This window comes from Tiliqua scincoides, chromosome 2 (genome assembly GCF_035046505.1).
Source record: "Tiliqua scincoides isolate rTilSci1 chromosome 2, rTilSci1.hap2, whole genome shotgun sequence".
In the NCBI taxonomy this organism is placed as follows: Eukaryota; Metazoa; Chordata; class Lepidosauria; order Squamata; family Scincidae; genus Tiliqua; species Tiliqua scincoides.
This window is the reverse complement of record NC_089822.1, coordinates 72,522,853-72,541,679: the sequence shown is the minus strand read 5'-3', so window position 1 is coordinate 72,541,679 and position 18,827 is coordinate 72,522,853. Positions and strand designations below refer to the sequence as shown.

General features: G+C 42.0%; 1 protein-coding gene across 4 annotated transcripts in view; it reads right to left on the bottom strand.

The window, feature by feature from the left end:
* Positions 1-1,096: 1,096 nt before the first annotated feature.
* Positions 1,097-18,827, bottom strand: part of SMARCA2 (SWI/SNF related, matrix associated, actin dependent regulator of chromatin, subfamily a, member 2) — a 144,483-nt gene continuing 126,752 nt past the window's right edge. For all 4 annotated transcript variants that reach the window (XM_066617545.1, XM_066617543.1, XM_066617541.1 and 1 more), the window contains 5 exons: positions 7,836-7,941; positions 6,270-6,371; positions 5,117-5,246; positions 4,431-4,573; positions 1,097-1,993 (listed from right to left, as the gene is read on the bottom strand). In XM_066617545.1, the coding sequence (XP_066473642.1) occupies positions 1,958-1,993; positions 4,431-4,573; positions 5,117-5,246; positions 6,270-6,371; positions 7,836-7,941 (517 nt within the window). In that variant the 3' untranslated portion in view covers positions 1,097-1,957. The remainder of the gene's footprint in view (positions 1,994-4,430; positions 4,574-5,116; positions 5,247-6,269; positions 6,372-7,835; positions 7,942-18,827) is intronic.

Below are 18,827 nucleotides of genomic sequence, written 5' to 3'. Positions count from 1 at the left end.
CCAAATAGAGATTTAGTTCTTTAAAAAAGAAAAGTTAAAGTAGCTGTGATACCAATGTGACCCATGATAGGCCTGCTCATGACTAGTTGAAGATATTCTCGTGGCTGGTCACATGTTTATTAAAGCAAATGGCTTTGCATTGGTCTGGGCAGTATTTCTGTGGGTGGCAGAAATATCGACAGATTCAGATATTTTTTAAAATTCCAATCATCTGATCTAATGCAATACTGTACAGTGTTTCTTATATGATAGATGGAATAAGAATCCTTTTGATAGCTTATCACCCACATCATCCAAAACATGTTTTGTTCTAAAAGCCATTCTTCACATCGTTTACAGACCACAGATGAAATGTTTGACTCCACTACAACCTACCAAAATGGAATTTGAAATTTTTTTTTTGTAGCATTCAGAAGTACCTCAGCCTTTGTGTGTAGTCTGTTGTACATGCAGGGTTCCTATATGAGTAAATTTCTCTCTTCAATATCTGGGGAAGGTCTGCAGGAATGAGATAATGTCTGTGGAGCTGACCCTGACACAGAAATTAACAGGAAGACCTTTACATGTGCAGAAATTCTGGATGTTGAACTTCCTGTGTTGGGCTGTATGTATCCCAAATTCATTTTAGAAGAAATGAATGTCTGAGAAAGAGCTTTCATACAATATACCTCCCCACCACCCTTTCTGAGAGAAGAATTGAGCAAAGAGGGCCAATATGTATATATTTTGCAAAAATGTAATGTTTCATTCATTGAATGGAGTGGGTTGGAGGAAGCACATGGTCACCCTTGTTCCTTTTCATGCAATGAATCATGGATTGCCTTGGATAAACACTGGTGAATTCTATGAAATGTATCCTCTTGCCCTTACGTGGTTGCAACTGCTGGGGGAATATGTAAGTGACTATTAGAAGTTAATATTAAACTATTAAACTCCAAAGGATTACCTAGAAAGGAAGTAATCAAATGGGCACCACTGTAGAAGCACAGAGGCCCTTGGGTGTAGCCTCAAGATATCCTCAAGAGGCGCTGGGCCAGAGATAAAGTCCAACAAACTGCAACATTTCTTTTGTTAAGAAAGCACTAATTACACATCCTTCAAAATTACTGGAATTTTATTTGCCTCAGGCTTATGACTTGCAACCAAAGACATTGTGCAAAGAAAGCAAAGATTAAGTACACTTTGGGGAAAGGTGGCAAACCACATTGGTAACACAAAAGATAATCTGATGAGAGAAGCCATCCATTATACTATATAGACTGCAATATTCAATAGCATTTTTTAAACCCAACTGTTTGAAATCAAGAAAAAAGTAAAGTTTAGAATAGACACAAATTTTTCATGTATACAGTTCCGAAAGCATTTCTTTTTCATTGAGCATCAAGTGAAGCAATGAATGGGACAGGACAGGGTAGGGACTAGCTACTGTACATTTAGAAGCTATTAAACAAAATTGCATATATGTACCACAGTGTAAAAACGAATACAGAACTAATAAAGCCTTGAAAACTGCCTGATGAAAAATAAAATCACCAGTTGCTTTTAATGGCTTCTCCTGGTTAGCAATGCTACAAAAGACATAGTTTTTATATCTTTCTGATGCCACTTGATAGCACCTAATCAAATATTGAAACCAGGAACAGTCAAACCATTAGTAAGCTAAACCCAACCCATAGAAATATACTATCAACCCATGTTTTCTTTTCCATCAAAAGCTTTTTTGTTTGTTTGTTTTTGTTATTTTATCTTTGAGGCCCATTTGGTCACAGTATGTTACATTTCCCCCCCCCCCTTTTTACACCATGATATCATATGTTTGTCTGGCACTATCCTAAAGCTAGTTTATAGATGATGTGAATACAGAAACACCCCAATGCCTATTTGACAAAATGAATCACTGGGTGTAAAATGAAACATGGGAAGAAGGGTTTTCAGGTAAGAAACTTGACCATACGGATCACTCATCGTCACTTCCACTTGCTTCTGACTGATCCTAGATGTAAGAGGTGAGGGGGAAAAAGGTTAAGGTTTGTTTTTTGTCATTATCAAAATATAACAGACAAACAGGAAAATTACTACAATTGATATTTTAAAACTATAATAAACTTGGTGCTGTTCAGAGAAAACTGGGGATTCAATCCCACTGGAATAAATGCAGTTAAAGCATTTACAATAAGATAAACACCCCAATCCTATGCATGTCTATTCAGAAAAAGGTTCCACTGAGTTCAGTGGGATTTATTCCCAGGAAAGCGTATATAAGTATATATAGGAACTGGAAGGCACTTTGCGATGGCCATTTGGAGGTTGCACTGGGTGCCAAGGGCAGTAAGTACTGTGCTGAGTGGCATGGAGGTGGAATGGGGCAGGGGAGGGAGGGGTGAGAAGGGGGTCTAACAGGGCAGGGAGGAAGCTAGCAAGAACGGCTGGGGTGGGCTGACCAGGCCCAGGTAGCGGTGTGGATGGTGGCAAAGGCTTCTGCTGGTTCCTATTCCCCCTCCCAGGTCTGATCCACTGACATGAGGCTGGTCAAGTCTGTACCAGTGATTTTTCTGGTACAGGCCCAAGTAGCCCCATAACGGCTGCTGTGGCTTTTACCCTGGGGAAAGGGGAGATTCGTTTCCTCAAGGAGACCTCCAGCAACCTCTCCTTCCATGCCAGATGCAGCAGGTGCCATTTTGGCGCCACTACATTGTAGCTGGGAAGGAAGGTTAGGATTGGGCTGCTGGACATGTCTCTGGATTGTATGCATTCATCCCAGACCAGAGAACTGTGGAAAGCAGCAGAAGATTATATACATGTGGCTGTGTTTGTGGATAAACAATATGCAAGCCTAAGCGTAGGCTGTCGTTATAAGTGGCAGTACACATGAATTATAGTGCTGCTGAAATTCTTCCCCCAACAGGGCTTCTGTGTACTTGGTACAGCTGACCTAAAAGAAGATACCTGTTCCTATGAGTGCCAATTTTTAGAACTGGGGGAATGCAAAGAACTGACAGTGTGCACATGTACTTAGAAGTAAGTAGCTTATTGGATTCATACGAAGTTGCCTTTTACTGAGCCAGGCCACTGGTCCTTCTAGCAATACATAAGTCCAGCAGCTCTTCACGATAAAGTCCCTTGGGAATGAGAATTTGTTTGGACGCCTGGGGCCCGAGCCCTAGCAAACTCCAGACTCCAAGGACTTTTCAATGAGGAACAGCTCTCTCTTCTGTTTCTTACCTCAATACAACTGCTGGAAGGGAAGTTTTAGGAAAGGAAGGGGGCAAGTGCAGAAAAAATGAAGACTGGGTTGAGTTAGCAGAAAAGATTTTGGAATGGGACTGCTCTTTCCAAGATTTTAAAGAATCCTCAGATAAAGCTTGGAGAGGCTAATAGCTCAATCCTACTCCCACCCCCACAACATGTTATAGCATGCAGTCCTGCTAATGGAACAAATGCTGCATGCTGGGGGTGGGGTCAATCCGACAGCCTGGAAGAGGTAAAGAAATTTTTTTTACAAACTTATCTCATGGTAGGCTGGCTGATCGCCTGTGGCTCGCCTTGGACCTGTAACCAGCCATTTTGCTGGCACAAGTTCAAGGAGAGCCAGCGGGAGGTTGCAAAATGGGGGACAGGATCTGGCAAAATCTGCCACAGATAGGATCTGCTGCCAGACCCATCCGTTCCTGCCCTTGACATGCCTCCCAGTTCCTCCCCCTCTCTGCCCTCTCATCCATGAACTGTGCCCCATGTCAGCCCACCTACTCTGGTGCCATCCATGGTCCACAGCAGCAGAAATCCACTGCTACAGCAGCCTTGGGCATGATCTTCATGCCTTTGCATGGCCTTTTATATTAGCAGGACACTAGTCCCACTGGTATAAATGGTCCGTAGGATTGGGCTGGAAGCTGGAAGCCAGTTTCTAATCAAAATGGGTGGAGATCACCAATCTTTAGCTTCTGCATGCAGTTGTGTCTGCTGGATGTGGGTAACTTTTTTACCCAGATATGCTCCCTTTCCTTCTGTGACCCTCAGGCCAATGGTCACAAGTTATCACTGGAGGATGATTAAACCACTGCATATGGCATCTGTCACAATATTAAGGGCTACAGGTGTGGTTTGCTCACTGTGCAATAAATGAATTTCTTTTAGCAAGAGGAAGCTTACTCACATGCAAATGTGTACAGGATTGCAACCTTAGGTTGTCTTTAGAAGTAACACTAAAAATACTTGGCAGGGATCTGAAGAGCAACCCTAGGTCTGCCCAAGGCTCACTTCCTGTGCCATATCACAAATTACTTTTGAAACTTTCCTGAGCCATTCAGCACAAGGGGAAAACCCTTGGTGATTAGCATACAAGGGGTATTGCTGCAATGAAGATTGCAAGTACAGGTATAACAGAGGTAACCATTGTGAAAATATTTACTGTGTCTCTAAGTAAAACTTACATTTTCATCTTGATCCTCATCACTGTCATCATCACTCACAACCGGTTTGGCTTTTACTCGACTTTGACGCTTCTTGCCTTTCCCTTTGTCCCGGTTTTTTTCATCCTTTTTGTTCAATTTGATTTTGACTTTCACAGATTTGGCTGGAAAGAATAAAAATTCAGAGAAATTTAATGGTTAAAATTAATGTTTAGATTTTCTCAGCCATTTCATATCAACTAAGCAGTTACGTGCATTCTCTCCTGAAAAGAATCCCATCTGCGTTCCTCACCATGACTTGGGGACATAGCAACACACAATTACAAAGGAGGCAATACAATACGAAATTGTATTGCTCTGTTTGAAATTAACTGAAAATACATTTCCTTTAAGAGTTCTTTCCTTCCCCTTTCTTTTCTGGGTCTTCCAATAAAGGCTTGGGAAGGGGGAATCTTTATAATATATTTAACAAAGACTACGTGTACGTACTCTTCAAAGAGTTCAAAGAGTATTGAACAAATACAGTAAGTGGGCTCTCTCTAAAATACAGCTTTTGTTGGTGGCAATGAACTAAGGACAAAGTCAGGAGAGATAACAGAACTGGATTGGTTTCCTCAAGCAAGCAAGCAAGAAGGAGCCTTCCACCCCAACAAGAGACTGAGTACCAAATCAGTACTGTTTCACTCAGTTTTGAATGAAGGACTTACATTCTGACTCTGACTCATCTTCCTCATCTTCCTCTTCTTCATTGCTTTCTTCCTCACTTTCATCTTCTTTGGCAAGCTTCTGCCGTGCACTTTTGAACACTGACTGGAGAACAATAGAATCTTCGTAGATCTGTGGCATGAAAGCAAACCTGCATGAGAACTGCAAGCTGTGCTTCATCAAAAATTCACAGCATGAAACGATATTTTCTATGCAAACCCACAGAGAGCATGGCTTTTCTCCCCCATTACAAGTCATAAGTCTTGTTGCATGAATTTTACAGGGAATGTCAATGTTAATTTTTCATGCACTAAATGAAGGTAAAAAACCCAACGGTAACAACGCAGCCCAAAATGAAGGTCTGGTCTGTATTATATATTAGTTTTCAATTTTCTAAGAACCACTGGCTTTTGTCTGAATTCTTTAATATTTTTATTTGTAATGCTTTTAGAGTCATCAATAGGAAATTCTAATTAAAATTTATATTCTTGCTTATTAATACATTCAAGCAGAAAGAAATGCATTACAGTTGGATCTAAGTATCCTAGGGGGAACTTGTCCCAGACCCCTCGTGGATATTGGAAGTGCTTTCTGGTCACATCTGGAGGTGTTCTGAGGTGGGATGCCACACAAGTGCAGGTAAGGTGGTGGTGGGGGACGTTTGAGGGTGGGAGGGGGAAGATCAGGGTAGGAATTGGGCTGGGGGTGTGTCGAAGTACTGACAGCACCAAAATGTTATACTCCTGGTCCAGCCCCAACACACTGACCTACTTTTAAGCCAGCAAAGCAGCCAAACAAAAGAGCCTCTTTGGGACTAAGGAACAGTGGAGTAAGCAAGTGTAACATTTACTTACTTACCTACCACTCCACCCCTGCCTCGTCCACAGCTGGCCTACAGCATGCAATGAAGGCTACATCAGCACACACTGGGCCAGCCCTGGAAAAGACTGGGCCATAAAGCTACACAAATGGCTTTAGCATGTTATTTCATATAAATACATTTTCACAAATAATTACATGTTCACACATATGACTGAATGCTCACTGTATCATTCAAATATATGATTGTATGATTGAATGCAGTATAAATTTACTTAATGTATAATACATACATCAATATCCTTAATGCTAACAAGTAAATAATTTGAATGAGACCTGTGATCCTTCCAAGTTGAAAGTCTGAGCATTGTGACACAACAACATGACGTCCTTCTCCAAGTCACCAACACTCCGATATTTATGATTACGAATTCTTTCCTAATGTGCAAGTAGTTTTTTTAAAAGATTGAAAGGAAGAAAATAAAAGACAGGATAATTAGTTAATAAATGTAGTATAATCCTGAGCACAACAAATGCAGTTACATCCAAAATAAAAGCAAGTGCTATTAATGTAGGTTAATTAGATATCACAAACATAAAAGACATGTTCAGATAAAGTAAGAGTAAATCTATCTACAAGCTGAATGGAAGGGGAGGATGGTACTGAATGGCTGCCTCACAGTGATATCAGTTTCAAGTGTTTCAAGAGTAACAGAGGAATGAAAATGGGGTACTGCAACAAGAAGCTCTGTGACCAGTTCAGGGCTAATTCTCTCTCACACACATTTTAAAGCTACTATAGGTTCAATATAATAATCCTGTGAATATGCTACTGCCTACACCTCAAACTACTAGCAATTCTGAAGACTATATGTCACAGTATTTGTGCCAATGTATCTCTGACACTAGCTATGTTTCCCTTAGAAAGAAAATTAGTTACTATTATGCCGCACAGACATAGTGCAATGGGAGAAAACAGATTATACAAAATGGTCCAAGGTAAGTGTCTAACAGCCCAATCCTAACCTGCTGTGGAACAAGCATGCCATCAGGCCTGCTTTGCATCCAGAACAGGGTTGGGGCCAAAAGCAGCACAGCTCGGGGCCAGGGGGCGTGCTTCCCCTTACGCCCTGTCGTGCTGTAGCAGCCCTAATGGGGTTACTTGGATCTGCACCACATAAAGAGGTGGCACAAATCCAAGCAGCAAGGGGCTGCCCCAGGCTGCCCAGGAACAGTGATAGGATCCAGCATAAGTGGATCCTGGCCCTGCCCCCTGCTATCCCACCACCTGTCCACAGCCCACCTCCCTCTGGCCCTCCCCACATGCCCCCAGACCCCGTGCCAGCCTGGAAAGGCCAGCACGAACTTACCTGGTCTGACGGAGGGAGGCCGGTGCACGTCCTCACGCCAGCCTCCCTGACTCATAAGTTGGTGCGATAGTGCTTTACAGCACTTTCACGACAGTACTGAGCCAGTGGCAAGGGATTTGTGTTATCCCAAGGGGTGCTCAGGATTGCATCCTAACTCGTATTATTCTACGTATATTCAACAGCAGCTCCTGAAGTCTCTCTCCAAAGTTCTTCCTGGTTTTGTGCTCTATCTAACTGAACTTGCAAGAAAGTCACTGTAATAAAGCTTTATTTGAAATCTTAAGAGTCCAGTCCAGATAAGTTACCAATGTCTAGCAAATGTCCTGAGTTCAGCCAGCTGTCTTGCTGATAGATTAGCTAGTATTCAAGAATTTGTTTAAGCTGTTGACAGTGAGATATTTAGTGGGTGGAAGAGTCACAAGGAGTAGTATTTTATATTTAAAATGTGCTCAAGGATGTAAACTACAAATAATGATGACTAGGATCAATGCTGGAAAATCACATTCATGTATAAAAGAAAAAAAATGCCCACCTTTATTTTTTTGAAGTCCACTGGCTTCCTAATTAATTCATAGTACTCTGGATATTCTTTTCTGGAAGGCAGCTGAATGAAGACTTCACTTAACTGTCGTCCTGAACTATTAATAAAGACAAAAACAAGGTAAATCACTATTATTACATAGCTGTGAAATAAGATGGGACAGAGTGCAGAAAGTACATCTCAAAAAGGATAAAGTGGAAATGGAAAAGGTGCAAAAGAGGGCAACTAAGATGATTGCTGGGCTGAGGCACCTTCCTTATGAGGAAAGGCTACAGCGTTTGAGCCTCTTCAGCCTAGAAAAAAGACGCCTGAGGGGAGACATGATTGAGACATACAAAATTATGCATGGAAAGGATAAAGTGGATAGAGAGATGCTCTTTACACTCTCACATAACACCAGAACCAGGGGACATCCACTATAATTGAGTGTTGGGAGGGTTAGGACAGACAAAAGAAAGTATTTCTTTACTCAGTGTGTGGTCGGTCTGTGGAACTCCTTGCCGCAGGATGTGGTGACGGCATCTGGTCTGGATGCCTTTAAAAGGGGATTGGACAAGTTTCTGGAGGAAAAATCCATTATGGGTTACAAGTCATGATGTGTATGTGCAATCTCCTGATTTTAGAAATGGGCTATGTCAGAAGCAAGGGAGGGTACCAGGATGCAAGTCTCTTGTTATCAGGTGTGCTCCCTGGGGCATTTGGTGGGGCTGCTGTGAGATATAGGAAGCTGGACTAGATGGGCCTATGGCTTAATCCAGTGGGGCTGTTCTTATGTTCTTAAGTACATTCTTCCTCCCCCAGGAATTCTCAAGCTATGCCCTCACAAGCAGAGGTCAATACCAGGGCAAATACTGAGATTAACCAGATAAAAAACAACAATGAAACGGCCCATTCAAACCTAGTATTTCTTGGGAACTTGTCAAGTCAGTCCATTATATGCCAGTGTGCTCCCTGGGGCATTTGGTGGGCCGCTGTGAGATACAGGAAGCTGGACTAGATGGGCCTATGGCCTGATCCAGTGGGGCTATTCTTATGTTCACAGCTTTTGAAAAAAACTAGAACATGTCTACTGCTCTGACTATTAAAGGCGACTCAGGGTGTTTTGTGATCTAGAAAGCAGTGGTGGATTGGGAGGGCAAAAGTCCCAGGTGCTGTGCCTGCGGGGGTAGCACCGCCATGCTGCCTCCCCTTGGGAGCTGTTCCGCAGGCTGGTGAAGCCCTGTGTAGCAATCGGGACTGCTCCAAAATCCTTCTGAGAACTCCAGAGCACTCTTAAGCAGTACTTCTAGAAACTGTTTAAGAGTGCTCTGGAAGTCTCAGAAGGCTTTTGAAGCAGTCCTGAACACCACATGAGGCTCCGTGTGGCTGGAAGACGGGGGAGTGGCATTATGTGGGGGTGCAGCACTGCGGACCTGTGCCCCAGGGGCCAGGTCTGTAACTGCTAGAAAGTGTGGTATCTTGAATTTGTGCCTTCACAGAAACAAACCTCATTCTGAAGGTGAAGAGTCACACTCAAATTGTCCAGAAGCTGTATACTGTTAATGAGCCACAATGTGATAGAGAGCCGAACTGTAAGTTGAACATTTTCCTACTTTGGCAGCATGTGCTCATAAGTCATGTATTTCATTGGCAATTCTCCAGCTTCCATCCACGTTTACAGAGGTAATACAAACTACAGATTACATGTAACATGAGCCTGGGCATGAGGGACTTCACAGCCTAACTACTGCTCAGGGAAACTTTCCAATGGCCCTTCTTTAGGCTGGCATCTTGCAGGTGAGTTCTGAGCTTTAAGGAGAACAATGCACTTGAGCCACTCACATGCAGACACGTGAACCTGCATGTGTGAATTAGATTAAAACAACTGGCTCCTGACAGTTGATGCTATATGCCCAGACCAATGGTACCAGCAGTAGTAACAGCAGTAACACCTGGGACTGGGGAGTGCAAAGAACTTTGACCCCCCCCTTTTGAAACTACATTTGAAAGGCGTATAGCTGAGAGTTATGGCACTTAGATGGCAGGATGGAAACTGCTTCTATCAAGCCTGAACACACCTGGCTACTGAGCATAGACGTCATACCCTATGGGGGGGATGGATGGTGGTGATAGTTTGCGGTCATTGTTCCAGACCTGGTAGGCAGCAACATCAACAGGACTGTGAAGAAGACTCTATGCATTACTGTCCTTCCCAGTGCTTCCAACATCTGCTCCCCATTAGAGGTCTGAGGGCTGGGAGTTGTTAATGCAGCAGCAGTAGTTGCAGAAGCAACAAGGGCATCAGTAGCACCCACCAGACTGGGGAAAAGGCCTGCTCAGACAGCCTCTTTTGGTGCCATAGACTTTGAGGGGAGCAAAGTCATGGCAGCTGGACATGAGTGTGATTCATTTGATGCCAGCACCTGATATCCCTCCTCCCCCCCAAAAAAGAGAGAGCATGATAATTAATCTATACATCTGATTGTATTATTGCAAACCACTGAAACCATTATGGATAAAATGTGGCATACAAGTAGTATGAAACAGAAAAGAAATGGGGGGGAGGTGCTTGAGAATGGTCAAAACTGGTCGGAGCTTGAACTGCAGATATTCAAGTTGTGGGCATTTTGCAGGTGAACACAAAAATACAAATTACAATTTGTAATTGTGGATAAATAAAATGCAGTAGAAAGCATTTTTGAAAATAAGATACTTATGAATTTTAATTAAGAATATTCAATGTATGCAGTATTACCAATAGAACCCTTTGCTGGAGGAATCTGGACTAACTAAAGAGTACTCACTTATAATGGCATTAATGAAGCATTGGGAGGAGAACAAGGATGTGCAAATTACACAGCAGACTATCTTGCTTACATTCCTAGAACAGCAATAGTTTTACACCTGACTCCTCCTTTTCACAGAAGGATTCCATCTCTTTGTCCCTTTGTGGGTGTGTACAGTATAAGCGAATTCAGTATAAAAAAAAAAGCCACAACTAAAAAGCAGTCCTTTTCTAATAAAAATCTCTTTGGTGGTTGAAACTCTGGGTATGACAAAAGCAAATTGTTGTTTATGAATATGGAATCCTGGTTTTTATCAATACTCTCAGTTTCATATATATCTTTAAAAAAATAAGTGAGAGATCTACCAAAAATAAAAAGCATGCGCACTATTTCTCTTCTGGTTGCCTAGCAACCAGCAGGCTATATGCTGAAGAGCAATAGGACCTGCATAAATTAATAGAATCTACAGAAAGATGAGTGGCATCTCATTACTATGACTGCACTAGCTTACGTTGGGGGAATTTTCCCACGCACATAAGCAAATAAAGACAGATCATAACACAATTTTTTAAAAATGAAAACCTCGCTTTGTCGAGTGTACAATATCTTGCTACACTGGCAGGAGATGCTTTCCTTATGTTTTAAAAACATTGTATGGTGCTCCATTTCAGTGGCATCAACAGGCAATGACAAGCTGCGTTCGCTGGGCAACGTGCTACCAGAGTCTTCCTTTCTTTGAAAAACAGAGCAAGAATCTTTCATGAATTTATTCCATGCCAGATCAATTTAAAATCCAAACGGAAAAAATCACACACACAAAAAGTGAAGCATTCATGTTTCCCTAGAGAGACTCACTAGATGGGTTTGTCTCTAGAAGGAAGGTGCAGTGATTTAGGTGTGATTTTGCAGATACCTCACTGAGGGTAGCTTTTCATGTCACAAGACACAGGTGTAGTAAGGGCCACTGGCCCTCTAGAGACCAGATCATCTCTGTGCTCTGTATAGCACTGAGTTGACACTAAACAGATGTTCAATAGCAGTAGTACATATGTGCCTAAAATACAGTGGCACTAGCAAAATGGCATGTAGGACAGCGTCCAGCACAAGATATTGCTTAAAGAACAGGAGCACAAAACTCTGCAGCAGAGCAGCTGTGGCAACACTGTCTGTGTCATATGGACTCTTCTAAATGTTTATATATCCTGCTTTTCTACAATCTATGAAAATATAATCAGGACTCATAGTTAACTATCAAGAGGACAGTTTAATTCTATTGAAATTCCCCAGCGCCACACAGAAGGGCCACTGCGGCTTGCACAGACTTTTGCAGTCTATAAGTCGTCTCGAGGTAAGGGGACATTTGTTCCCTTGCCCGGGGAAAGCCCAGCTGTTCAATGGGTCTACTCAGATCTCTGCCTGTTAAATCTCTGGTGCACATCTGAGTGGATCCATGTTGGCAGGTCTGGCCCAAGAAGAGGAGGATAGTATATGGTGCATGCCAGCACTGCCAACCCCTCCCACTCCCAGCCACTCCTGCCCCCTGCTTTGTTTCACCTCTCTCCCCATTCCTCCACTGCTCAGCACAGAGCTTACCTGCTCTGGCATGTGCTGGGTCCTGTGCTGGTGGGACGGCACAGGCCTTCCCGCCAACTCCAACATTGCTGCAATGTGCTTTGCAGCAGTCTGCTCCAGTGGAGCACTCACTGCCAGTGCAAAAGCACAATAGGGTTGTGCCAGCAATTACATAAATACGATATAAATATCATGTAAATAAGCCAAACAATCACATATTATAAGACAGAAGCAAATAGAAGCACATTTAGAGAGAACATGTAACAAAAATGGCCATCAGTAAAGATTTGTCTTCAAAGCCTGCCTAACAGTGGGCAGATGCTGTCACCACAACTGAAAACCCTACCCTTAGGTTGACCAGCTGCACATTCATCAGCATAGCATAGTGTCCCATGCCTTATATGTTCTTCGTATGTACCAACTATAATGTGGAACAATCTGCCTATACCTACTCACTGTGGCCTGGGATCTAGGTCCAAATGAGCTCATAAACAAAATTTCCACTACTACCATCACATCCGGGAAGTGGTGGAAAGTAATTTTCTGCATGGAATGCCACCATCTATATAGAGGGTAACAATTAAAGAAGCTGTACAAAGTAGAAATCTAGAAGGTCCAGAGGGCCGCCTGCCCAATTCTGTAGCCTCTAGTGATGCACAAAAAGTATGTCAACTTTTTGCTTTCAAAAAACAACACAGGAACAACACGCTGTGGATCAGAGGAATTTTGACAGAAAATGATTCTGTCAAGTGGCTACCAAGTACTATCCCCATTGTTGTAATTATGCCACTACAAGTTTATCTTTTAAATGAGAAGGCTTTAGAATTCTGCACTAAAAAATGCTCTCTGCATCCTACAACCACAATGTTCAAACTCTGCAATTACAGTCACATATACATTTGATAGATTTCGTAAAAGTATGCTTAATCAACATGCTTTGTGTTTCTTTAATTTTTTTATATAAAAAGGACATGCTTGAAAATGTATTTATTTAAAACACGTATATGTCACCTTTCAGTCTCATTTAAAGGACCCCCAAGGCAGCTTACAACAAATTTTAAAATGCAATCGCAACAATAAGTTGCACGGGTTAGCTCTGGCGCTGGGTCTGTGGTAACCTCCGCCACTGGGCCTTACGGCATGTTTGCATCAGTGTGTGCTGGCTGTGAGCAGGTGTGCAGGGCTCTGAATTGGGCCCTTAATCAGTAATCAAATTACTGTTTTTCATTGCTGTTGTTGGTTGCCTTGAAAATTTTGTACGGAGAGGTGAGATAGAAACATTTTAAATAAATAAATAAATAAAATGACAATAGTGAAACTATGCTCACAACAAGATACTAAAAGCCTCAGGCACCAGTAGGACCACCAGACAATGCTGTAGATTCCAGGCTTTCAGCTTCCCAATCAATCTGTTACTTTGTCAGGAAAAAGTCTGGCGCAGTGTTTGAAGGGCAAAACCAGAACAGACAGAAACCCACAACTTTATTTGGCAGGTGTGTACTGGAGCAGGACCCTGCAGGAGTGAATCCTTGTTCTTCATGCATGCTTAATAAAGCAGCAAATGCAGCAGAGGGTGGTGTGCAGCAAGGAATTATTGTTCCACTGCAGACATTCCATGATTAAAAGGAATGTTGCGTGTCTAAAACCTGACCTTTCATTCCTGCCCACCATGCTAAGAGGGCAGGTATGAGAGGAAGAGAGACAGAAATGATCCCTAAGTAAAGAAACTCCAAACTCAAGAAGTGGTTTAGCCTGAGGCTTGTTTTGCTACTGTTAAATTGCAAACTTTGCACTTCAATGAAGTAAAAGGTATCTTCAAATCAGGATGGAAGGTATTCCAGGGTAATTGGGATTTTTTAAAAATGTTTTTATTAATCTATCAAATTTCCACTAAGATCTATAACATCTAAATGGTTGTTATGTAACAATGTGTATTGCATTGTAGCAATGCGAGTACAACTAGCAAACCATCTGATATTTTTCAGATATGTTCTCAAATCTTCATTCCAGTAGTAACACAAATGTTGCTTTCAAGGTAACCAAATCTGAATGTATTTACTTATCTCATAAGTATGTATCTGACCTCCTTGGAAACCATCCTGTGCTAGGAAATAGTTGTGCTGTCCAGCTCATGAGTTTTGTTTGACTGCTGGGTGAAATGGAAGGCTATCAAAGGAAAGTTACCTCCTGTTTTAGACTGTGAGCCCTTTGGAATTGTCTCATTCCTTTGGTAAGGAAACTGCTCTGAGAACGCTCTGTTTAAATTTTATTTATTTCCAGGCACCCCATATTTGTCAGGCATGACAGCTGTCAGACATAACAACTAAGGGCCGCCGCCACCACACGCGCACGCGCACACACACACACACACACACACAATTTATTTTCTTCATGTGTAGCTCCATTACATGGAGAAATGTTGGTATGAACTGTTAGGTACATAGAGACAATTGCAGGAATTCCTGAGACTCAGTTGGCTGAGAAATGAACAGCAGGGATTGTGGAAATGACTGCTGGTTGCCTCTGTAATATGTGGCCTCAATAAATATCTAGGAAAGTGGAAAGCCCATGTAAAGACAACAGTGATTTTTGACACCTAGCTACACAGTCAATTATACTATGCTACCTTATGAAGGGTATCTTTTGTAAGAAGGCCTAAGATATCACTTTTTATGTCAAAGACATTATCTGGTAATCTAGAACCAGCTCCAGCACCACACTAAGGTATATGTATTACCTTACAGGTAATACAGGCAGGAGGTCTGGTCTAGAGGGTTGAGCCTCCATTTGCCTGAAGATAACATCCGAAGGTCGCCAGTTCGAGGCCACTGGCACCGTGCGACCTTGAAGCAGCTGACAAGCTGAGCCGAGCTATTCCATCTGCTCTGAGCGTGGGAGGATGGAGGCCAGAATGTGCAACCAGATCAAGAATGAAACATCTGAATTTTGTGGTTTCTTGAAAGATAGAAACCTTCTTTCAAATTGTAAAAATCCCTATGGGGATTTAAATTTGCCTGCCTACGTAAACTGCCTTGAATAAAGTCTAAGGAGAAATCTGAGGACCAAGAAAAAATACCTGTATTATAGGTTTATCTAACTGCTGTATTGGTGCCACTGCCAAACCATCAAGCTTCTAGCGTTTCTAGAAGTTACTAAAGTTACTTTTATATTAGATTGTGAAAAAACTCAATCACAACAGCCATAATAGACAGCGTTTTTTATTTTTAAAACGTTGGAAGGTGTGTTAGTTGCCAAGTACTGGAAGTCTTTTAACTCTGTAGTGCTAATTAGTAACAAACTGCTTTGGCGGAGTTGCAAAAATGAAAATATTAAATTTCTCTGTTTAATGTCCTCTTCCTGCAGGAACCTAAGTCCTGGCTGTTCACCCAACATACCAATACAATGCCACCTCTGGCCCTGCTTCAATGAAGTCTGATCCACAGAGTTTTTTTCTAATGCATATCCTAAAGCAGGGGTGTCAAACATAAGGCCCGGGGGCCGGATGTGGCCCACGGAAGCTTTTTATCTGGCCCTCAGGCTCTCATCTGCTGAGCAGTGCTGAGATGTTACTTCTGAAAGGGTAGCCCACATGAAAATTGGGTTCTCCCATATCTTGAAATATGATCAAGATTTGCATATTTTGTCTTCTGTCATTTGCAGCTAATAAGTTCCTAAGAGAGAAAAGGTGCTTATTTTTGGTTATGACCTGCTTAATGACATCATTTCCTGCCTAAAGACATTGCTTCCGGCACTCAGCAGGCATCATGAATGCTGTTCGGCCCTTGGTTTGAAACGAGTTTGACACCCCTGTCCTAAAGAAATTAATGGAGATAGAGCTTGAGGTATTTAAACTCCCAAGCCATAAGTAAAAATAAACAAAATTCCCAGCATCCTTTGCAAACTTCTTTACGAGGGAACTTGTCTGTAACAGGGACCTGCAGCTTCACTGCTTTTTGCAAGGGCAATCAATGTCAACAACAACCTAATTAAAATTTAAAGCAGTCGCTGGGAGCAGATTTTTCTTTTATTACTATTTTTTAAAGTACAAGGAACTCTGTAACTTTTGCTATTGGCAAAGCAGCACAGAAAAAGAAAAGGAATTTTATTTTCTCTGAAGCTGCAGTAGTCTTTTGCCAATGTGTTTGGCGGATAATACCTAATGCCACTGATGGATTGGTTCTCCAGGCATGTATGTAATGAAGACAGTAAGAGATGCAATTGATGTACAGCATGATCTTAACCATATTTTAGTCAGAAGGCCTACTAAAATCAATGGAATTTACACCCTTGTAAGTGTGTTTAGGATTGTAGCCTCAATTACTCTCAGATCACTTAGGACTCATCTTTCAGCCTGTGAAGACCACAGTCTAATTTATCACTTTGTTAACCACGGTATTGTAAATTATCATACACCAATATAGATCATAATTTCAAGGGATTGTTTGCCTTTACCCAAGATATTCTACTAGGCACTCACACCACACAGTACCACTGGAAAGGTTTTGGCCACAGGTTCTCATCTGAAAAAACACTTACCCTGATTTGTAACAGAGTTAAGAAATGCAATGGGCAAAATTCTGTTCTCATGGAAACCAGAATAAATCCCCTGGTAAGGACTTTGTTACTATTGATTGGTCAGCACAACAGAATGGGTCATTTCACTCACAAGTAATTTCCCTGGACCCACACACTGCTCAGCAAGGTATCATCTTTAAAAGATTATCTGGAGAAGCAAAAAAATTGCAAAGAGCAGGAATATCAATTCCTTAAACATTTTTATATGTTTTTATCAATGTAGCTCTTCCATGAAGGTAGATCTTTGAGAATCCTGAATAAGAACTGGTTCAAATAATTCAGTCAGCTGCCTCTGGCAAATAATTACTTGTGCAAGTGGCCTACATCAATGAATACTGTAGTAATGGAGGAGGGCCTTTGAATACGATTACTGCTCCTCCCATGTGATTAGCAAAATCGTATCAGCAACGAGTTTTGTAATTAGTAAAAAGCTTCTGTGAAAGACAATTACCATTATTACCAATGTTCCCCAACAATGCACAGATTTAAAATAGTATTGGATGTGTTTAAGGTGTAAGCAGGGCAGTGAGTTCAACAGTTCTGGCCCCTGACTGCACAAACGATATCATGGTTCCGTGGCAGCTGTCAGGAAGTTCTTCAGATGAGTTGACCAGAAAGGTTTGAAAAACAATGGCAGAGTCAACAGAACTGCATAGCTTGTCATAATATCAGCTATGCTTTACAACCTTTTAGAAGGTGTCACTTGAATACTTTATTATTTCTAGGGCAAGAAAACATGTAACATGTGTTAGCTAATGGTGAGGGATTCTAGCCTTGACTGGAGTGGTTAGTTTTTTTCCTTAACTGTTTCATCAAAGAACTCCAGAAAGCGAACCAAGGAGATTCAGGTCTCAAACAGAGGGAATACCTGCTCCTCCAGGCAGGGCTGGCTGAGAAGTGCTTGGATTGGGAGTGACAGATTCTAACTGAATAGAATGAAAAGACGTGGGTATAAGTGGAGAGATATTCCTATTTGGCTCAGATTGCGCAATGTCTTTCTCTGAAAGCTTCCATTCTTCAGAAGAATCAGGCTTGAACAGAGATTAGAACAGGGGTGTCAAACATAAGGCCCGGGGGCCAGATGCGGCCTGTGGAAGCTTTTTATATGACCCTCAGGCTTTCAGCTGCTGAGTAGTGCTGAGGTGTTACTGCTGAAAGGGCAGCCCACATGAAAATTGGGCTCTCCCATATCTTGAAATATGATCAAGATTCGTATATTTTCTCTTTTGTTATTTGCAGCTAATGAGTTTCTAAGTGAGAAAAAAGTGTTTATTTTTGGTTATGACTTGTTTAATGACATCACTTCTTGCCTAATGACATCACTTCCGGCCCTCAGCAGGCATCATGAATGCTATGTGGTCCTCCATATGAAATGAGTTTGACACCCCTGGACTAGAAGAATCCTCAAACATGCAACATGAGAACTATCACTAGCTCCTCGTCCCCCTCCCCTAAGAGCTTGTGAGGATTCCCCGAGAGCTGAAAGCTATTCTCAAGGATGGAGATGAAAGAAAAAGAATAAAACATAAAAGGAGTTTCTTCTTTTTCCTGTACTTCCTTTGATCACTGTCACTAGAAAAGCAGCTTCACCCCAACCCTCCCTTTAAAGAAGAAATGAAAAGCTGACCTGTTGTGGCTATGGGACTATTTATTTTTGCAGCAAGAGTGGCCATGGGATCTGCTATTGTGTCCCATCTTTTGTTTCTACTACTTTTTTCTTGGAACAGCTGTGGAAAACATAGCCAGTCTCTGAAACCTCCTTGGTTACAATCTATGGCAGAATGACTGGGTCAAGAGGAGACTGAGATGGAACTGGGAGCGAATGGATGATAGAGTGTACACCAGTTACTCAGATGGACTATTCAGCCCTCCAGTCAATCTAATGGGGCTGTGGGAGTTCCAACTGGAGCAGCTAGTCACTTCAGAAGTATCAGAAGGGCCAATTGCTATGGTAAAATTGAAGCGTGTTGCTCTGAAAACCATCTGAACTGGCTAAGCGTGTCACAGAAGTTTGTTTCCTGCTGTGTGGGAGAGCAAAGCTGGTGCTTTGAAAGGGGGGGGGTAGGGTGGT